This window comes from Crinia signifera, chromosome 5 (genome assembly GCF_055691185.1).
Source record: "Crinia signifera chromosome 5, ASM5569118v1, whole genome shotgun sequence".
Lineage (NCBI taxonomy): Eukaryota > Metazoa > Chordata > Amphibia > Anura > Myobatrachidae > Crinia > Crinia signifera.
The window spans coordinates 111,678,836-111,696,935 of record NC_139221.1 but is presented as its reverse complement, the minus strand read 5'-3'; the positions used below and the strand labels follow the sequence as shown (position 1 = coordinate 111,696,935).

Here is an 18,100-nt window from a genome sequence, read left to right as displayed (position 1 = left end):
AGGAGGGGGTGGGTATGTGTTATTCCACATACAGGTCTGTTTTAAGTTTATTAAAAAAAAAAAGATACATCTCATGAACTCGGCAGCAAAATCTTTCCACTCTGAATACCATCCATCACACCTATGCACAAACACTATTTCTGCCTATATTCACCATAGAATGAAAACTGCTGTAAAACTTACTTTTAACTGTAGGAAAATACCGGAGTGTTATCTTTAATTATCCCCTCAAAGCCACAGCAGTACCTTGGATTTGAATGGTTAAAAATGGCAGTGATTGTGACGGACAATCATTTGTATGAGAAATATTTACCAACCTAACGGTAGTGGGGTGAATCGCCTAAAAAATATATTTTTTTCAATAGAACGGAGCTGTAAGGGAAGTTTAGTGATCCTGGTTGCTAAGTAAGCTTTAATTCTACTTCTTTTGACACTTTGGTGCGAATCCCGATTTGGACATGGCTGAGAAAACGGACGCATTATGAGGTGATCTAGTATTCACAGGAAGATAATATATTACATAGTTTCATTTTTTAATCATCTCTAAGGTGATACTTTAATTAAGCTCGAGGTCATGCAGTAGCCTCATGCAAGGAGATTCTGATTTGCATGATAAAGTTACTACGTTCAGTACCAGTAAAATTACACATATAAAAGATCGGGCAAGGCTACAGTGGTACCGTGTACTGGAATGGATCAGACCCAAAGTTGTGTGTATAGGAGCTTATCATTTTAGTGTGCTTTCGAACATCTGAGATTGGGTTAGTGAGCACTAACAATTGAGAATCCCGTATCAGTCTGACACTTTTCTTAAGTGTCAGGGGCATACGGTCGCTAGATTGGCACTATGAATGTCGACAAATATTAATTAAGTCGAACACTAAAGGCCGACGGGGCTTGTTTCACCACATGAAAAAGGTAGACAAGGGAAGGTCAAAAATCAAAAGGGTGACATAAGTTTTTCACGTTTTTTTAAGCCAACTTGGTGTGTCAACAGGCGGTATTTCATACCCTATCATCCACTAGGGCAGTGGTTCCCAAACTGTGCGCAGTGGCTCCCTAGGGTGCCACGGCCAATGGCCCTACCGAGGCAGCCTGCTCGCAGCCGTATGTAATTGTTATATCTGTGGTGCTGGCACCGGGCTGGTGTGCGGGAGGGATGTGCCCTAACCAAAGTCTACTTGTGACAGGGGGGAGGGCCTTGGGTGCAGAGTGTGGACGCAATGTATTTAGATGACCGGATCAGCGGGCACATGTGAGCAGAGTCAGCTGGCGCTCAGTGGGTTGTGTGCAGGTGGCTGTGCTCTAGTGAGCGGAATCGGTGGGGAGGCGGGATCTTGCGGGTGCGAGTGTGCGAATAGGGATCAGCGGTAGCCGTCCAGTACCTGGTGGTGGTGACAGCAGCACCACCATGCCCCAGTGGAAGGTAATACCCTGGACTTGTTCTGTACTCGTTTCTCTGGGTAGGTTGGCTGCTGCACTCCCTACATGTGGTATACACTGCAGATTAGAGAGGAATCCTCACAATGTTGCGATATTTGTAATGGAGCTTGTTTGAGTGGGGATTGCAATAAAACCTTTTAAGTATGTATTGCTTTCAGCAGCCAATCATAATTTCTTCACACACACACTCACACCATAAAACCTGTGCCAGCCCTGTCTATTGTGGATTACAAATATTGCAAAATCGTGAGGATTCCACTCTAATCTGAGGACTGCATTCACCCTCCAGCGCTATTAAAATCCTGCAAGGTTTATGGACTCCCTTATTCAATACTACATTCAGATCTCTATTGGTGAACTGAGCAATTGATATTCCACAGAGCTACACAAGCGGGACTCCACCAAATTAAGCATACAACCTTTAAATGTCCAATTAACAATTAGTTTAATACGGAACTTGGAATTAGTCAGGTTTAAAGCGGATTTGTTATTTCACTCCAGTAGAGAAAATGAAGGAGAATAGTATAGTAAGAAAGGGCAATGTTTCATCAGGGGATGTACCAGGGACATGTAAATAAGGCTTCCATTCTAAAGTGCAAATGCCAATATCTTTTTGAAACTCAAACCAAGATACAAAGCTTGCATAGCTGTACTTTTCGCTTACCTGTGAACTTTTTCAGAATTTGCATACATCATGATGCAGTAGCACAGAAGTACTAGTGCAATTATGTGCAGAGAGTACCTAAAAGATACATACATTAGCATCATTTAAAAATAAAATACAAAAAATAATTCATAGGGGGTAAATAACTAAATAAATGATGATTTATATTCCACAAGTATATTCACCTCATACATTGAACGAACAGGTAAGTAAACCTTTTTATAAAAGGAATGTATTATTTTGCAAAACCTGTGGTGTATCAAAGCTTGTCGAGAGAAAAAGTTCAAAACAAATCCACTTCTGTAATTTCACAGGTTGTGTTTGAAAAGTGACAGAAGCTGATGTTTAGTACTTGATCTCTCTCCACTTATATGTCGCCAAGCTTTGATTTAACCCCCCCCCCCCCCCTGTTTTGGCTTTATGAGCAAAGGGTACTTGTGACTTATCTGGGCGCTTGATTTTCTTCATCGCACCTAAAAATCGCGTCAAATCGCATCACATACAATCAGATTGCATGCGATGCGATTTGACGCGATTTTAATATGTGAAGGCACCCAGATGCCTGTTTCATATGTGAAATGGCCCCCCAGAGCCCATTTTTAATTGTATACCCACCCTGATGGCTAAATGCCCCCCATTGTTAACGCCACCCCACTATCAACGCCAACCCGAAGCGTGGCGAGCGCAGCGAGCCCGCGAGGTACGCGTCCTCCGACCTTTTCATACCCCCACTATCCACGTCGGCGTGGAGTTGATTTTATATAGTGTGGCGAGCGCAGCGAGCCACCGAGCCCGAAGCGTGGCGAGCCCCGCGAGGGGACGCGGATACCTGTGAAGCCCGCGAGGGGACGCGTATAGCTGTGAAGGTATCCACGTCCGCTCGCCACGCTTCGGGCTCGGTGGCTCGCTGCGTTTGCCACACTATATAAAGTCAACTAGTTTTTAATATTGCTATTAAGATGCATTTCTGGGCAGAAGGAAATGGGGAAAAAAAGACAAAAAAGTCGCTAGAGTAGGTGCTCGGGAGCTTGGGGCTAGTTTTAGCTGTAGATGGGCAAAGCAATGAAGGCAATAAGAAGATGAATACTTACCAACCAAAGCAAAATACTGAAAGGTAAACACCAACAATGGTGGCGAAAGCATGTCGAACATTAGCATGGGAATGGCCTGAGTGAAGGTAAGTACGGAACCACACTGCAAACACCAAGGCAAACAGCTGACAAGCAACAAAGTTGACCTGAAATAATTAAAAAGGATCTTAAGAAACCATACAGTTTAGTTTTTCAAACACTTTACATAATTTACTAAATTGCGTAGGTATGCCATTATAAACAATAATTCCACTTTACAGTTCTATTTTTCAGAGGCCTGCAAACATCTGAAAGGATTCCTAATGAAGGTAGATATAGAACTAAATTCCATAAAAGACAAGGCATAGTGAAAGTAGATGTCTCAACAATAGTTCAGAATAATTTAGTTTTGCAGAGCTTGAAAATTTGATAGAAGGGGGTTTAAGGGTAAACTTTACTAAAGATTCTGGGGGAAAAAAAAAAGTGGTTGGCCATAGCAACCAATCAGATTCCATTTATAATTTTTTAGGATGCAATGTGCATTCGCGCTGCCTCGGCAGAAAAGCCTATTTCTTGAACCTCTTCCCACTGGGAAAAGAAAAAAAAACTTCTAGCACGCAAAAATGTCGGAATGCCATAAAGGACAGTACTTGTGATTAATTCAAGCGAGAAAGAATGTGTACAATTTTTTTAAGGAAACAAAAAGGAGCAGTCATAAAGTTGTAGGATGTTAGACTTTAACGCAACATTTACACATTTAGAATATGCAGTTTCAGATTTTTCATCTACCCACAAACAGATGTACTTTCATGTTTTTCCAAAGTCCAGAAAGTAGACAACACTTGTTGAGTAGTACAGAAAGGTACATCGGTGTAAAACCAAAATGATTTATAGTCCACATTTTGCAATTGTTACAAATTACATTTTATCTATCAGGGTTTGGTTTAACGCAATATGTCTGGAGCAAAATTTATATTAAGCAAATCACAATTCATTGATCTGAATTAGTGAATCACTCATTTCCCATATAAATCATGATTTGTAATATTAATTTCATTATCCTTTATTATAATGTGCCACAAGGGTTCCACAGTGCCTAAATATATAAATAAGTGAGAAAAACAAGAAAAACAGCAACCTACAGTATAAGAATGAAGGATGTTACAAAAAAACAAACACCATGAGTATTGGGTGCCATTGTAGGTAGAATTTAGTCAAGTAAAGATGGATGGGGTATAAATGTAGATAAGGACAGACATTTATATGGGAGAAGAATGGGTGGCATTGTGCATGCTGGAAGCTTCAATTGGATATTGAAGGGGAGCCTGTGTAGGGCTTGTAAGAGGAAGATGATCTGGGCAGCAGCTTTGAAGATATATTGGAGTGCAGCGAGCTGGTTGTCAGTGAGGCAGGTGATTACAGTAGTCCAATCTGTAAATTACCAGTGGATGATGGTCTTTGCAGCATCCAGGGTGAGATTCAGGAAATATTTTTAATATGGAAATGGATGGACTACAAGAGGTATGGAATGTATAGTATAAAAGAAAAAAAGTGAGGAAAAGTACAACTTGTCCCGCAAAAAAAAAGCCCTCATGTGTCTATATAGCCGGAAAATTAAAAAAGTTACGCTTATTTGAACGCGAGGAGGAAAAAAAAAAAAATTAACAAAAAAGGCCTCGTCAGGAAGGGGTTAAAGCCCTTGATATATTTGAAAGTTTCTATCATGTCCCCCCTTTCTCTTCTCTGCTCTAAAGTATACATATTAAGATCTTTTAGTCTTTCCTGGTACGTTTTGTGATGTAGGCCATGCACCATTTTAGTTGCTCTTCTTTGTACAGTCTCTAATGTATTTATATCCTTCTGGAGATATGGCCTCCAGAACTGAACACAATACTCTAGGTGGGGTCGTACCAATGACCTATACAGTGGCATTATTACTTCTTTCTTTCTACTGCTGATACCTCTCCCTATGCAACCAAGCATCTGACTTGCCTTCTTCATTGCTTTGTTACATTGCCTACCTGCTTTTAAGTCCCCTGAAATAGTGACACCTAGATCCCTCTCTTCCTCAGTAGTTTCCATTATAGTGCCATTTATCCCCTTCCCGACATTTGACGTACATTTACGTCATGGCCGGGAGGTACTTCCCGACACATGGCGTAAATGTACGTCATGGCTTCTAACTGTCACTGCGTCTATAGACGCGGTGACAGTTAGGAGATGTCTGCTGTCCCTGACAGCAGACATCCCCCCTCGCCGCCCAGGGGGGGCAGGGGTGCCCCCCCCGGTCGGCGATCGCTGTGATTGGCTGTTCAAATCTGAACAGCCATTCACAGCGTTTCCTGTGTTACCGGCTGCTAAGCCGCTCGGTAACACAGGGATCGGTGGTGATCGGTGCTGTTAAGTACAGCACCGATCACCACCGATGAGCAGCACCCCCCTCCCACCCACCCGGCACTCGCCCGGCCCGGCAGCAGGCTCACCCGGCGGCGGCAGCGGCAGGAGCGCACGCACCCCCCTCCCCCCCCCCCCCCTGCCAGCCGCAGCAGCAGCATGAGCTGCATAAAAAGTTAAAAAAAATAATGATAATGAACTGAAATGTGTGTGTGTGTGTGTGTGTGTGTGTGTGTGTGTGTGTGTGTGTGTGTGTGTGTGTGTGTGTGTGTGTGTGTGTGTGTGTGTGTGTGTATGTGTATATATATATATATATATATATATATATATATATATATATATATATATATATACACACATATACACACACATATATATATAGATATTCCAAACATATGACGTATATATACACACACGTCATGGTCGGGAGGTACTTCCCGACCGAAGACGTATATATACACGTCATGGTTTTAAACTGTCACCGCGTCTATAGACGCGGTGACAGTTTGGAGATGTCTGCTGTCCCTGACAGCAGACATCCCCCCTCGCGGCGATCGCTGCGATTGGCTGTTCAAATGTGAACAGCCAATTGCAGCGTTTTCTGTGTTACCGGCGGCTAAGCCGCTCGGTAACACAGTGATCGGTGGTGATCGGTGCTGTTAAGTACAGCACCGATCACCACCGATCGCCAGCCCCCCCCCCTCCCACCCGGCAGCCTCCCACCCACCCGGCTGCCGCAGCGCCAGCCCCCCTCCCAAAGCTGGTGACCAAAATGGGGTCAATTGTGGGGGGGTTCCACTGTATTGGTGCTTCGGGGGTCTTGCTAATGCGACATAGCACCCACCATTCATTCCACCACCAAATATCACTCCTTCCCTTCTGAGTCCTGCCATGCACCCAACTGGTATTTTTTGGTCACGTGAGGCATTGCCGTACTCGGGAGAAATTGGGGCACAGATTTTGGGGTGCTTTGTCTCCTTCATTCCTTGTGAAAATGAAAAATTTTGAGCCAGAACTGCATTTTTCTGAAAAAAATTACATTTTTTTACACAAAAATGCAGATCTGGCTCAAAATTTTTCATTTTCACAAGGAATGAAGGAGACAAAGCACCCCAAAATCTGTGCCCCAATTTCTCCCGAGTACGGCAATGCCTCACATGTGACCAAAAAATACCAGTTGGGTGCATGGCAGGACTCAGAAGGGAAGGAGTGATATTTGGATTTTGCAGCACAGATTCTGGTTGAATGACCCCCGAAACACCCATACAGTGGAACCCCCCCACAAGTGACCCCATTTTGCAAACTACACCCTTCAGGGAATTCATCAAGGGGTATAGTGTACATTTCAAACCCCCAGGGGTTTCACCAATTTTGATACAACTGAGCTGTGAAAATGAAAAATTATTTTTTTTCATTTTCACTGCCCAGTTGTACCACAATTGGTGAAACCCCTGGGGGTTTGAAATGTACACTATACCCCTAGATGAATTCCCTGAAGGGTGTAGTTTGCAAAATGGGGTCACTTGTGGGGGGGTTCCTAACTTTTAGCATCTTATGGTGCCTAGAAACCTACATGGTGCCTAAAAAATAATCTCATAAAAAGGAGGCTCCAAAATCAAGTAGGTGCTCCTTCTATTATGAAGCCTGTGGTTTGGTCACCGTGCACACTAGGGCCACATATAGGATATTTATGAAAACCAAAGAATTGGGGGAATCAATTTTTAGTCACATTTCTCTAGTAAAATCTGCTGTGTTCCTTAGAAAAATGTATTAAAATTGAAAATCTGCAAAAAAAATGAAATTTTGAAATTTCACCTACACTTTGTTTTAATTCCTGTGAAACACCTAAAGGGTTAACAAACTTCCAAAATGCTGTTTTGAATACTGTGAGGGGTGCAGTTTTTGAAATGGCATCATTTATGGGGGTGTCTCACATACAAGTCCCTCAAAGTCACATCAGAACTGAACTGGTCCCTAAAAAAATCAGTGTTTGAAATTTTCTTGAAAATTTGAGAATTTGCTATTCATATTTTAAGCCTCCTAGTGTCCAAAAAAATGAAAATGAGGTTGAAATAATGATGGCAACATAAAGTATACATATGGTCTATGTTAGTTATTAACTATTTTGAGTGGTAAGATTATTTGTCTCACAAGCAGAAAATTTAACATTTTGCAAATCGCAAAATTTTCCATTTTTTTACGACATTTTGGTATTTTTCACAAAAAAACACAGACTGTATCGACGAAAATTTACCACTAACTTGAAGTACAATGTGTCACGAGAAAACAATCTCAAAATCACTGGGATAAGTAAAAGCAAAAAAAAGTTATCCCCACTTAAGTGATACATGCCAGATTTGAAAAAAAGGGCTCTGTCAGGAAGGCAAAAACAGGCTCCGTCAGGAAGGGGTTAAACTATATTGAGTCTTTGGATTTCTGAGACCCAAGTGCATGATTTTGCATTTTTTGGCATTAAACTGTAGTTGCCATTCTCTTGACCATTTCTCTAATCTGCCTAGATCCTCAATCATTTGTTTTACCCCTCCTGGTGTGTCTACCCTGTTGCATACCTTTGTGTCATCTGCAAAAAGGCACATTTTACCCTCAATTCCATTTGCAATATCACCAATAAAGATATTAAAAAGCACCAGTCCAAGTACAGATCCCTGGGGTACTCCACTTGTAACCTTTCCCTCATAGATTTCAGTATGATCAGCAGAGATGATAATGGAAGTCAAAAGTGCTAAGGAACTTACCTAAAGATGATTTATAAAAAGAGAAAGTATAGGACCAAGAACGGAGCTTGTACGGATACCTACTATTAGTGAAGTATGTGAGAAGTGGAGTCATGAGAGGGGACAGAGTAATAATTGTCAAAGAGGTAGGACAGTATTAAGCAGACCAAGGAAGTTAAGAAGTTAAGATTTTGCAGGGGGAGAGGTTGGTTGGCCCTTTGATGTGGCAGCAAAAGTGGTCATTGCAAACTTTTTAGTGAAGGCAGTTTCAGAGGATTGGAGAGGATGGAAGTCAGAGGTGGAAAGAAAGCCAGTAAGGTGGTGTCGGACAATATGCCCAAGAAATTTGCAGGCAAAAGGGAGAAGAGGTATGGGTTGGTAGTTGGAAAGCGTTAGGATCGAGATTACAGTGTGTAATGAGAGGGAGAGAATGAGGAGGTGGGCAAGATGGAAAGAACAGAAGGAAAGAGGTAGTGAACAAAGTGGGAGGGAGAGAACCAGATGAGGGCAATTACTTTTCCATACACGCAAAAGAAGTCAGTGTAGGAAGGATGGGGAGTGGTGGTCAGGGAAAGATGTAGGCAGGTTGCTCAAGGTATTGTGGGACAGGATGTCTGGATGTATGGAGTCAATTTTGGATATGTAGTGTGTGGCAAAGTTAAGGGCAGCGAGTGAGTCGGGGCATCAGGTTTGAAGACTGAGTGGACAGAAGGTTGTTGAATTAAATTGTTTAGGAGGACAGACAGTATGATGAGAGCACAAATAAAGAAAATCCACCTAAGAGATGATATCCTCCTCTGTTGCTCAGGAGTACATAAACATTTTTTTGGGATATTATGGTGAATTTGGAGTGTAAAAGGTTAAGCTGATGATCTGCAAGGTGAATACAGCAGATCACCTACATCCTGGCCATAGCTTGTTTAACCTGCTGCCATCAGGCAGACGCTACAGGGCTATTCCCACTGGGTCCACCAGAAGCCTAAAAAGTTTCTTCCCTCAAGCGGTTCACCTGTTGACACGTGAACTCTTGAACACCTCATGGTCTAGTCGCGCCATAAACCTTTGCACATAATCGGACATGGTGTCCCCTTGGAATATCTTTCTGTATGACTGTACATGTTCCCCCACCTGGTTATATTGTTTATATATGTTGTTTACTTGTTACCCACCTGGCTGCTGCACAGCAAACCGAAAACAAATTCCTAGTATATTCAAGTATAGCTAGCCAATAAAGCGGATTCTGAATAATGGTCTACAGTGCAACAAAATCTAGATAAGTAGTAAGGGAGGTGTTGTATAGCTAAGTGGCTTGCTCAGGGCAGGAGAGAAAATAGGAGAAAGAGGAGAGGAATGAGCTGAACATGGAGGACAAGAAACCGGTCGATGGCCTCAATTGTTATCCTTACAATGTTAGGGAATAGCAGAGCGGTAAAAGATAGAGCGTAGGTTATGGTCAGAGAAGTGGGTAGTTGAAGTAATCAGAAATATCGCAACAGTGAGTGAAGATCAGATCAAGTGAGTGCCCATTCACATGGGAGAATGAGGATGTATTGGGAGACACCAAACAATGGGCCTTATTTTGGTTTATTCTTTCTGACAAAATCCTTCTTAGATGGGCAAAACCATGTGCACTGCAGGTGGGGCAGGTGTTACATGTGCAGAGAGAATTAGATTTGGGTGGGGTTTTACTTCAAAGTGAGATCTATATTGCAGTGTAAAAATAAAGCAGCCAGTATTTTCCCTGCACAGAAACAAAATTACTCACCCAAATCTAATTCTCTCTGCACATGTTACATCTGCCCCCCCTGCAGTGCACATGGTTTTGTCCATCTAAGAAGGATTTTGTCAGAAAGAATGAACCAAAATAAGGCCCAATGTGAGGTAAGGAATTTAAAGGCAGAGGATTTTGTGGAGATATCAATTGGGATGTTAAAATCACCTAAGGAAAATGAGTGAAAGAAGGTGAGTGAGCCAGGAAGCAAAGTTGTTCGGGAATATGCAGGAATAGCCGTGAGACAAGTGAAAGCACAGCTACCCAAAGGTCAACAGGTTAGAAGAGGCATATAGGATGGACCTCAAATGTAGAGAATGTCAGGAACAGTCCTGGGGGTATGAGTTGGAAGGTGTAGCTGGAGGATAGAAGAACTCCAAGGCAACCATCAGGTAAGGGGAAAAGACAGAGACACAAGAATGTTAGGCCCCATTAGAAAGCAGCAAAAGTGGTGTCTGGGGGGGGGGGGGGGGGAGCAGGGTTTCTGTAATACAGTAGCTAGGACTGGGGTAGCCAACCCTAGTCCTCGAGAGCTACCAACAGTGCATGTTTTGCAGGTCTCCTGACAGAATCACAAGTGAAGTAATTAGCTCCACCTGTGTCAGTGATTAATAAGTGCAGCAGCTAGGTTGTCTGGAAAATGTGAACTGTTGGTAGCTCTCGAGGGCTAGGGTTGGCTACCACTGAGCTAGGACAATGGTTCCCAATTTTTTTCATTCATAGCACCCTTGAGTACTTTACATGTATTCCGCGTCCGCTCGCCATGCTTTGGGCTCGGTGGCTCGCCACACTATATAAAATCAACTCCACACCGACGTGGATAGTGGGGGTATGAAAAGGTCGGAGGGCGCGTACCGCCGCCCCTCGTGGGCTCACCACGCTTCGGGTTGGCGTTGATAGTGGGGGGCATTTAACATTGTAAGGACCCATCTGGGTGGTTGTACAATAAAAAGAAATCATATACCATCGCATTGTATGCCATTGAATGGCATACAATTTTTTATTGTACAACATCACGCAGCATTGCATCGCATACCATATTTAGTCTTATGGTATACAATGCGATGGGCGCCGTGCTAGGAAACAAGTACCAACTATTTGTACTATTGTAGTCCCACAAGTCCCAGCAGGCCCTTTATTGCCCTGCATGATGGGACTTGTGGTTCTCCAAGTCCCTGCATGCAGTGCAGGCTTGCTGGGACTCATAGTTCCACAGCAAAATACAATAGGATTCTTTCTATTTTTTTTACACCATTTTATCAGCTCGATGCCCACTGCCCAGGGGCATCGAGGACAGCCCCAGGCTTCAACATGGGCAGGTAAGTTCTGGAGGGGGGACCCCTGCCCATGTTGACCAGACAGAGGGATGAATGCTTTGGCCGGGGGGACTTGTATAAAAAGTCTCCCCCCAGCTGTGGCATTACCCTGCTGGCTGGTTGGGCCCGGTGCTGGTTCTTGAAATACAGGGGACCCCTAGTCATTTTGTCCACCGTATTTTGGGAACCAGGACCGGCCCTTGAGCCTGGTGCTGGTTTTGTAAAATCAAGGGAACTCCAACTGGTTTGTCCCTGTGATTTTATGAAACCAGGACCGGCTCTTTGAGCCCGGGGCTGGTTATGCTCAGGAGGGGGAACCCCACGCTGTTTTTTTTTTTCTTTTTACACAAAGTCGCATGTCTGAAAATGCACACATTTTCAAGTCTAAAAGAACAAAATCGCTCAAAATCGCACTTTTTTGCATCTCGTTACATATGCAAATTTGCTGCAAAAAATTAGATTTTTCAAAGGTGCGATTTTTAAACATTACCAAAAATCGCCACCTATTACATTTCGCCCCTGGTGACAAATTATAATTAGTCATCAGTAGAGACAGGATTATATGCATTTGCATATTTGTCCCATTCTCACTGGTTATTGCATATTTTACCTAAAATCTAGTGATGGTGCATATTTTAGGCCCCGCCCTCTTCACAACCACGAGTCACAGCACTGCTTTGCCCTGCTGCTGCTGGCCAGGTAGTGGTAGAGTGTGCAGGCTGGGGCAATATGTGTGCAGTGTGGGAAACTCTTGGCTGCCAATCCATGTTTATAAAAGTCAGTCGGGGCAGATGCCATTACAAAGCTCCTGAACCTTTGCCTGCTCCTGGCCTGGGACTTTACACCAAGAGACAGACTTCTGCAGCAGAGGAGGCAGGTGGAAGGGTTGTGACATCACGCTGTGCGGAGGAAATGCAGTGTCACAGTGAGTATGCGGCGCAGGGAAGAAGCCTTCCACTGCGTCGCCCTCACACGCTATGCTGACATTTGATCCATCGGTGCTGGAGATGAGGGTCCGTGTAGTTGATGCAAGTAGAGCTTTGGACGCTGCAGTCTGCTGTAGCAGCCAGGAAGAAAAAAAATCCTGAGTACAGCACTAGACATCTGCAGATGCTGTGAGCCTATTTTTGAGGTGTATTTGAAACTAATTGTATGCTGATTTTTAAATAAATTAAAAATTACTTTTTTTATTATTTCATGTAGCATATTTTAACACTTTCCATGCATATTTGCATGCATATTTCAAGCTTTTTATGTTGCATATAATCCTGTCTCTAGTCATCAGCATTCTTACAACAAGTTACAGTTCTACATCTTTGAAATTTGTGTTCTTTTAATGATGGGAGACATAGCTTTAAGAATAAAATGCCATACAATGCCATAAAAAATTGTATAAGCACCCTAATGGGTGCTTACAATGTTAAATGCACCCTAATGGGTGCTTACAATGTTAAATGCACCCTAATGGGTGCTTACAATGTTAAATGCACCCCCACGCCACCCCCACTATAAACGTGAACCCGAAGTGTGGCGAGCGCAGCGTGCCCGCGAGGGGCGGCGGTACGCGTCCTACGACCTTTTCATACCCCCACTATCCACGTCGGCGTGGAGTTGATTTTATATAACTTCACAGGTATACGCGTCCCCTCGCCACGCTTTGGGTTTTGGTGACTCGCCACACTATATAAAATCAACTCCACGCCGAGTGGATAGAGGGGGTATGAAAAGGTCGTAGGACGTGTACCGCTGCTCTTGCCATGCTTCGGGTTCACGTTTATAGTGAGGGGTGGCGTGGGGGTGCATTTAACATTGTAAGCACCCATTAGGGTGCTTATACAATTATTAATCGAATAGGGGTCGAAAATCGCGTCGCTTCGCATGCCATCGGGTGTATGGCATGCGATGCGATAAAAACATAGCGCGATCAATATCGGGGGCACCGTGATAATACACAAGTACCCAAATTACTTCATGAGGATACATAATAAAAGGGATACTTCTATAAAGAGATTTGTTCATTCACAAAATGAAAGATAAAGCATCTCATCAATTTGGATTTGTTGTGACAGTTTGCACATGTCCACGATTTGAAAGAACAATCCCTTTATTTTCACATTTATAGCAACTCATGGTTCTGCTTTTAGCAGCTGTAATCATTCTCAGCACAGAGTCACTATGTTTTTAATTATTTTTTTTAATCATATTGTGGGCTACACTGCTTGACAGATGCCTGCAACTCCTTTCTCCAAAAATGAGAGTAATAATACTGCAGTGTCTACTCCCTAGAAATCAAGCATCCTGCTCATTACTCAAAAATGGCTGGCAGATGTGGTGCCACATAAAGGTCCTTGTGAGCAGGATGAGGAAATCAGATCTGCAGTTTCCATTTGGTAGCCTGAGTTGTATCCAACGAACTGCAAATTATCTTTTCACTTTCATTCGGTCTTATAACCTTGGGGATTAGAGGGTATCCGACAGGAGACAGGCACATAACATTTTCTTCAACCAGGGTGTGCTGGCTCCTCCCCTATACATCCCCCTACTAGCCAGTTTTAGAAAATGTGCCCTCAGGAGAGGATGCACACTCCTGGAGCTCCAGAGAGTTTTTCTTCAATTTCTTTTAGTTTGTTATTTTCGGGATGCTGTTTGGGGTTAACAGCTTCCCTGCGACGAGGGAAGCCGGGGGAAGGGACTGCTGCAGGCCTTTCAAGGAACCGAGCTGATCCCTGCTGCAGGTCCACCGACCTGAGAGGGTGCTGTTACCGCGGGCATTGCGCTGCAGCGAGCACACCCCCAGCTGCCGCACACCCCTGGCTCAGCCTGAAAACGTCGGTGGTGAGTGATAACCGGGTCCCCTCAGTGGGGACACCGGTTTTATGTGCGGCATGATGGCGACGCGATGGCCCTGCACAGGGATCGCGCGCAGCTGTTTTAACACTGCAGCCACGCCGACAGACTGGATGCCAGGCATTGCCACTGGACCACCAGGGCATATACCGCTATGTGTGTCAACCCTTATTAAAGGGTTACCAGGAGCCAGTATAAATATTAGTATAGCCCGGACGCCATTACAAGGGGCGGGGCTTAGCTCAGAGCGGGACCTGAGCGCGCCTGTACACTGCTTCCTGCTTCTCATGCTGTGGGCGCCATTACAGCAGAGCAGAGATCACTCCTCAGCGCAGCCTTGAAGGGAGAGAGATCAGTCAGCAGAGACAGCAAGTATAGCGCTGGATATCGCTTCTAGTGAGCTATAAGCCACTGATAGCAGCACACAGTATTGATAATATTGGTGTCTGTGCATAAACGCCGGTCTATCTAATCGGTAGTCCAGGTTACAGGGTGCTGGTGTCCCCCATATTCCTCTGAGTCCCCCACTGCTAGTTAAGCAATTTTACACTGTCATATAGATATATGTGAAACTGCACATAGTGTGTTAGATACATATATACTACTGTACATTCACTGTGTGTGTGTTCAGCGTGACTGCAGTGTGTTTAAGAGGGTATTATTTTCTCCAACATGGTGAGAAAAATAACTTGCATGATTTCCAGCAACAAGTTTGCTCCTAGCTCCACATCACAAGTTGCATGTGAGCAATGTATGTCACCACAGCTCAGTAGCATGTCTCCGCAGCGCAGTAGTTTGCAGGCTGACTCCCAGGAACCTTCATGGGCTACTGGTATGAAAGCCATGTTAGAGACTGTCTCATCACAGCTGGCGACAAATAATTTACAGACTAAGCAAGTCCAACTGGATTTAAAGGTCCTGTCAGCAAGGGTGGATATTCTTACACCCATGCCAGGGGTGTCCCGCAAAAGGGCGCTTGATGCCGTGGCACCTGACTCCGATATGGACGATGGTGATGGTAATGGTGATGGCGATGGTGACGCAGATGATATTGTAGATTCACAGGCGTCACAGTCTAGCTTTCAAGGTACTGAAAACCTGGTCCTTGCTGTTAGAGAAGTACTAGATTTACCTCTAGCCACACCGGTTGAGGGTGACCCATTCTTTGTGTCACACTGAAGGCAGGACATAGTCCTCCCTGAACAGTCTGATTTAGAAGAGGTGTTCAAAGCTGCCTGGAAAAATCCAGAGAAACATTTTACATTGTCCAAGCGTTTTAAATCTACCTTCCCTTTTGATCCCACGGGCAGGAAGGTGTGGGAGGAGCCCCCTATAGTGGACGATTCAGTGTCCCGCCTCTCAAAAAAGGTGGTGCTCCCAGTCCCAGGTACCTCTACCTTAAGGGACGCGGTTGATAGGAAACTAGATGGCACAGTAAAGGCTATGTATACAGCCAGTGGGGCTTTCCAACGCCCGGTGCTTGCTAGTTGCTGGATGGCGAAAGCCATCTTCACATGGGCAGGCCAGATATAAGAAGGCCTGTTGGGTGACATGGATGTGCCTACGGTAGCTGAAAAGCTACGCCACATCCAGGACACAGCAAAGATGATGTGCGAAGCACAAAAGGAGTTAGGTGCAATTAATGCCCGCAACTCGGCCATGGCTGTGTCGGCCCGCAGGGCCCTGTGGTTACGGCAGTGGGTCGCTGACGTGGACTCCAAACGCAGCGTAGAGAGTCTCCCCTTCACAGGGGATAGACTCTTTGGGAGTGAACTGGATGATCTGATATAAAAAGCTACGGCTGGTAAGTCCACATTCCTCCCGTCAGCCTCCACCCTGGTAAGACGCCCTTTAACAGGGAGTTCACAGTAGTCCTTTCGGACCTCTAGACTCAGGTCCAAGGCCAGAGGAGGCTCCACCGCCAATAGAGGCACCAGAGGTAAGCCTAGGAAGGCAGCGGCTGCTGCTACAAGAGACCGTAGCACAAGTGCAGCTACCCCTAAGCCCGCCGCATGACGGGCCACTCCCATCTCGGGATATTCCCGCGGTGGGGGCAAGACTGAGGTTCTTCAGTCACATGTGGGATGCATCCGCCCTCGACCCTTGGGTCAGGGCCATTATTTCACACGGTTACAGGCTGGAGTTCGAAAGACCACCTCCCCAGAGATATTTCAGGTCGGGACTCCCTGCATCAGCAGAGGATCGCAGAATCCTCAGACAAGCTGTACAAAAGCTGATACTAGCACAGGTCATCATACCAGTGCCAGCTGCAGAAAGGAACAAGGGTTACTTTTCAAACCTATTTGTGGTTCCAAAACCAGATGGGTCGGTTTGACCCATCTTAAACCTAAAGTGGTACTTGTGGAGTATCATGGCTCCCATCGTATGCCATATGTAGTGGCATACGATGGCATACGATGCGATGCTTTACCGATTTTTGAGCATTTTTGCTCAAAAATCGTATGCCATCGCATGGCATCGTATGCCATATGTAGTGGCATATGATGTCATACGATGCGATACAATGTTTTACCGATTTTTGAGCATTTTTGCTCAAAAATCGTATGCCATCGCATGGCATCGTATGCCATATGTAGTGGCATACGATGTCATACGATGCGATACGATGTTTTACCAATTTTTGAGCAAAAATGGTGAAAAATCGGTAAAACATCGGATAACATCGTATGCCATATGTAGTGGCATACGATGTCATACGATGCGATACGATGTTTTACCGATTTTTGAGCAAAAATGGTGAAAAATCAGTAAAACATCGCATGGCATCGTATGCCATCGATGCGATACGATGTTTTACCGATTTTTGAGCCATTTTAGCTCAAAAATCGTATGCGATCGCATCGGATGCGATGGCACCCGATTTTGCACTGAAATGCATCAGAATGCATTGAAATGTGTATTAAAGTAGTGAAATGCCCCCAAATGCCATTTTTCATAGTGCACCACCCCCACTATCAACGTCAACCCGAAGCGTGGCGAGCGCAGCGAGCCCGCGAGGGGCGGCGGTACGCGTCCTACGACCTTTTCATACCCCCACTATCCACGTCGGCGTGGAGTTGAGAATAGAATAGTGTGGCGAGCGCAGCGAGCCACCGAGCCCGAAGCGTGGCGAGCGCAGCGAGCCCCGCGAGGGGACGTGGATACCTGTAAAGCCCGCGAGGAGACGCGTATAGCTGTGAAGGTATCCGCGTCCGCTCGCCACGCTTCGGGCTCGGTGGCTCGCTGCGCTCGCCACACTATTCTATTCTCAACTCCACGCCGACGTGGATAGTGGGGGTATGAAAAGGTCGTAGGACGCGTACCGCCGCCGCTCGCCACGCTTCGGGTTGACGTTGATAGTGGGGGTGGTGCACTATGAAAAATGGCATTTGGGGGCATTTCACTACTTTAATACACATTTCAATGCATTCTGATGCATTTCAGTGCAAAATCGGGTGCCATCGCATCGGATGCCATCGTATGGCATTCGATGCGATCGCATACGATTTTTGAGCTAAAATGGCTCAAAAATCGGTAAAACATTGTATCGAAGGCATACGATGCCATGCGATGTTTTACCGATTTTTCACCATTTTTGCTCAAAAATCGGTAAAACATCGTATCGCATCGTATGACATCGTATGCCACTACATATGGCATACGATGTTATGCGATGGTATACGATTTTTGAGCTAAAATAGTCAAAAATCGGTAAAACATCGCATCGCATCGTATGCCATCGTATGCCACATGCGATGCGATGCGATTTTTAGCATACGATGCAGGTCGTGGGAGCCGTGATACTCCACAAGTACCCCTAAAGTCCCTGAACCCCTACTTGAGGGTGTTCAAATTCCAAA

At 44.8% G+C, this 18,100-nt stretch overlaps 1 protein-coding gene across 1 annotated transcript in view; it reads right to left on the bottom strand.

Moving 5' to 3' along the window:
• The window catches only part of MBOAT1 (membrane bound glycerophospholipid O-acyltransferase 1), an 81,014-nt gene that overhangs the window by 33,641 nt on the left and 29,273 nt on the right, over positions 1-18,100 (bottom strand). Inside the window, exons 2-3 of the mRNA XM_083187851.1 lie at positions 3,199-3,344; positions 2,108-2,185 (exon numbers count right to left, since the gene is read on the bottom strand). Of these exons, the coding sequence (XP_083043977.1) occupies positions 2,108-2,185; positions 3,199-3,344 (224 nt within the window). The remainder of the gene's footprint in view (positions 1-2,107; positions 2,186-3,198; positions 3,345-18,100) is intronic.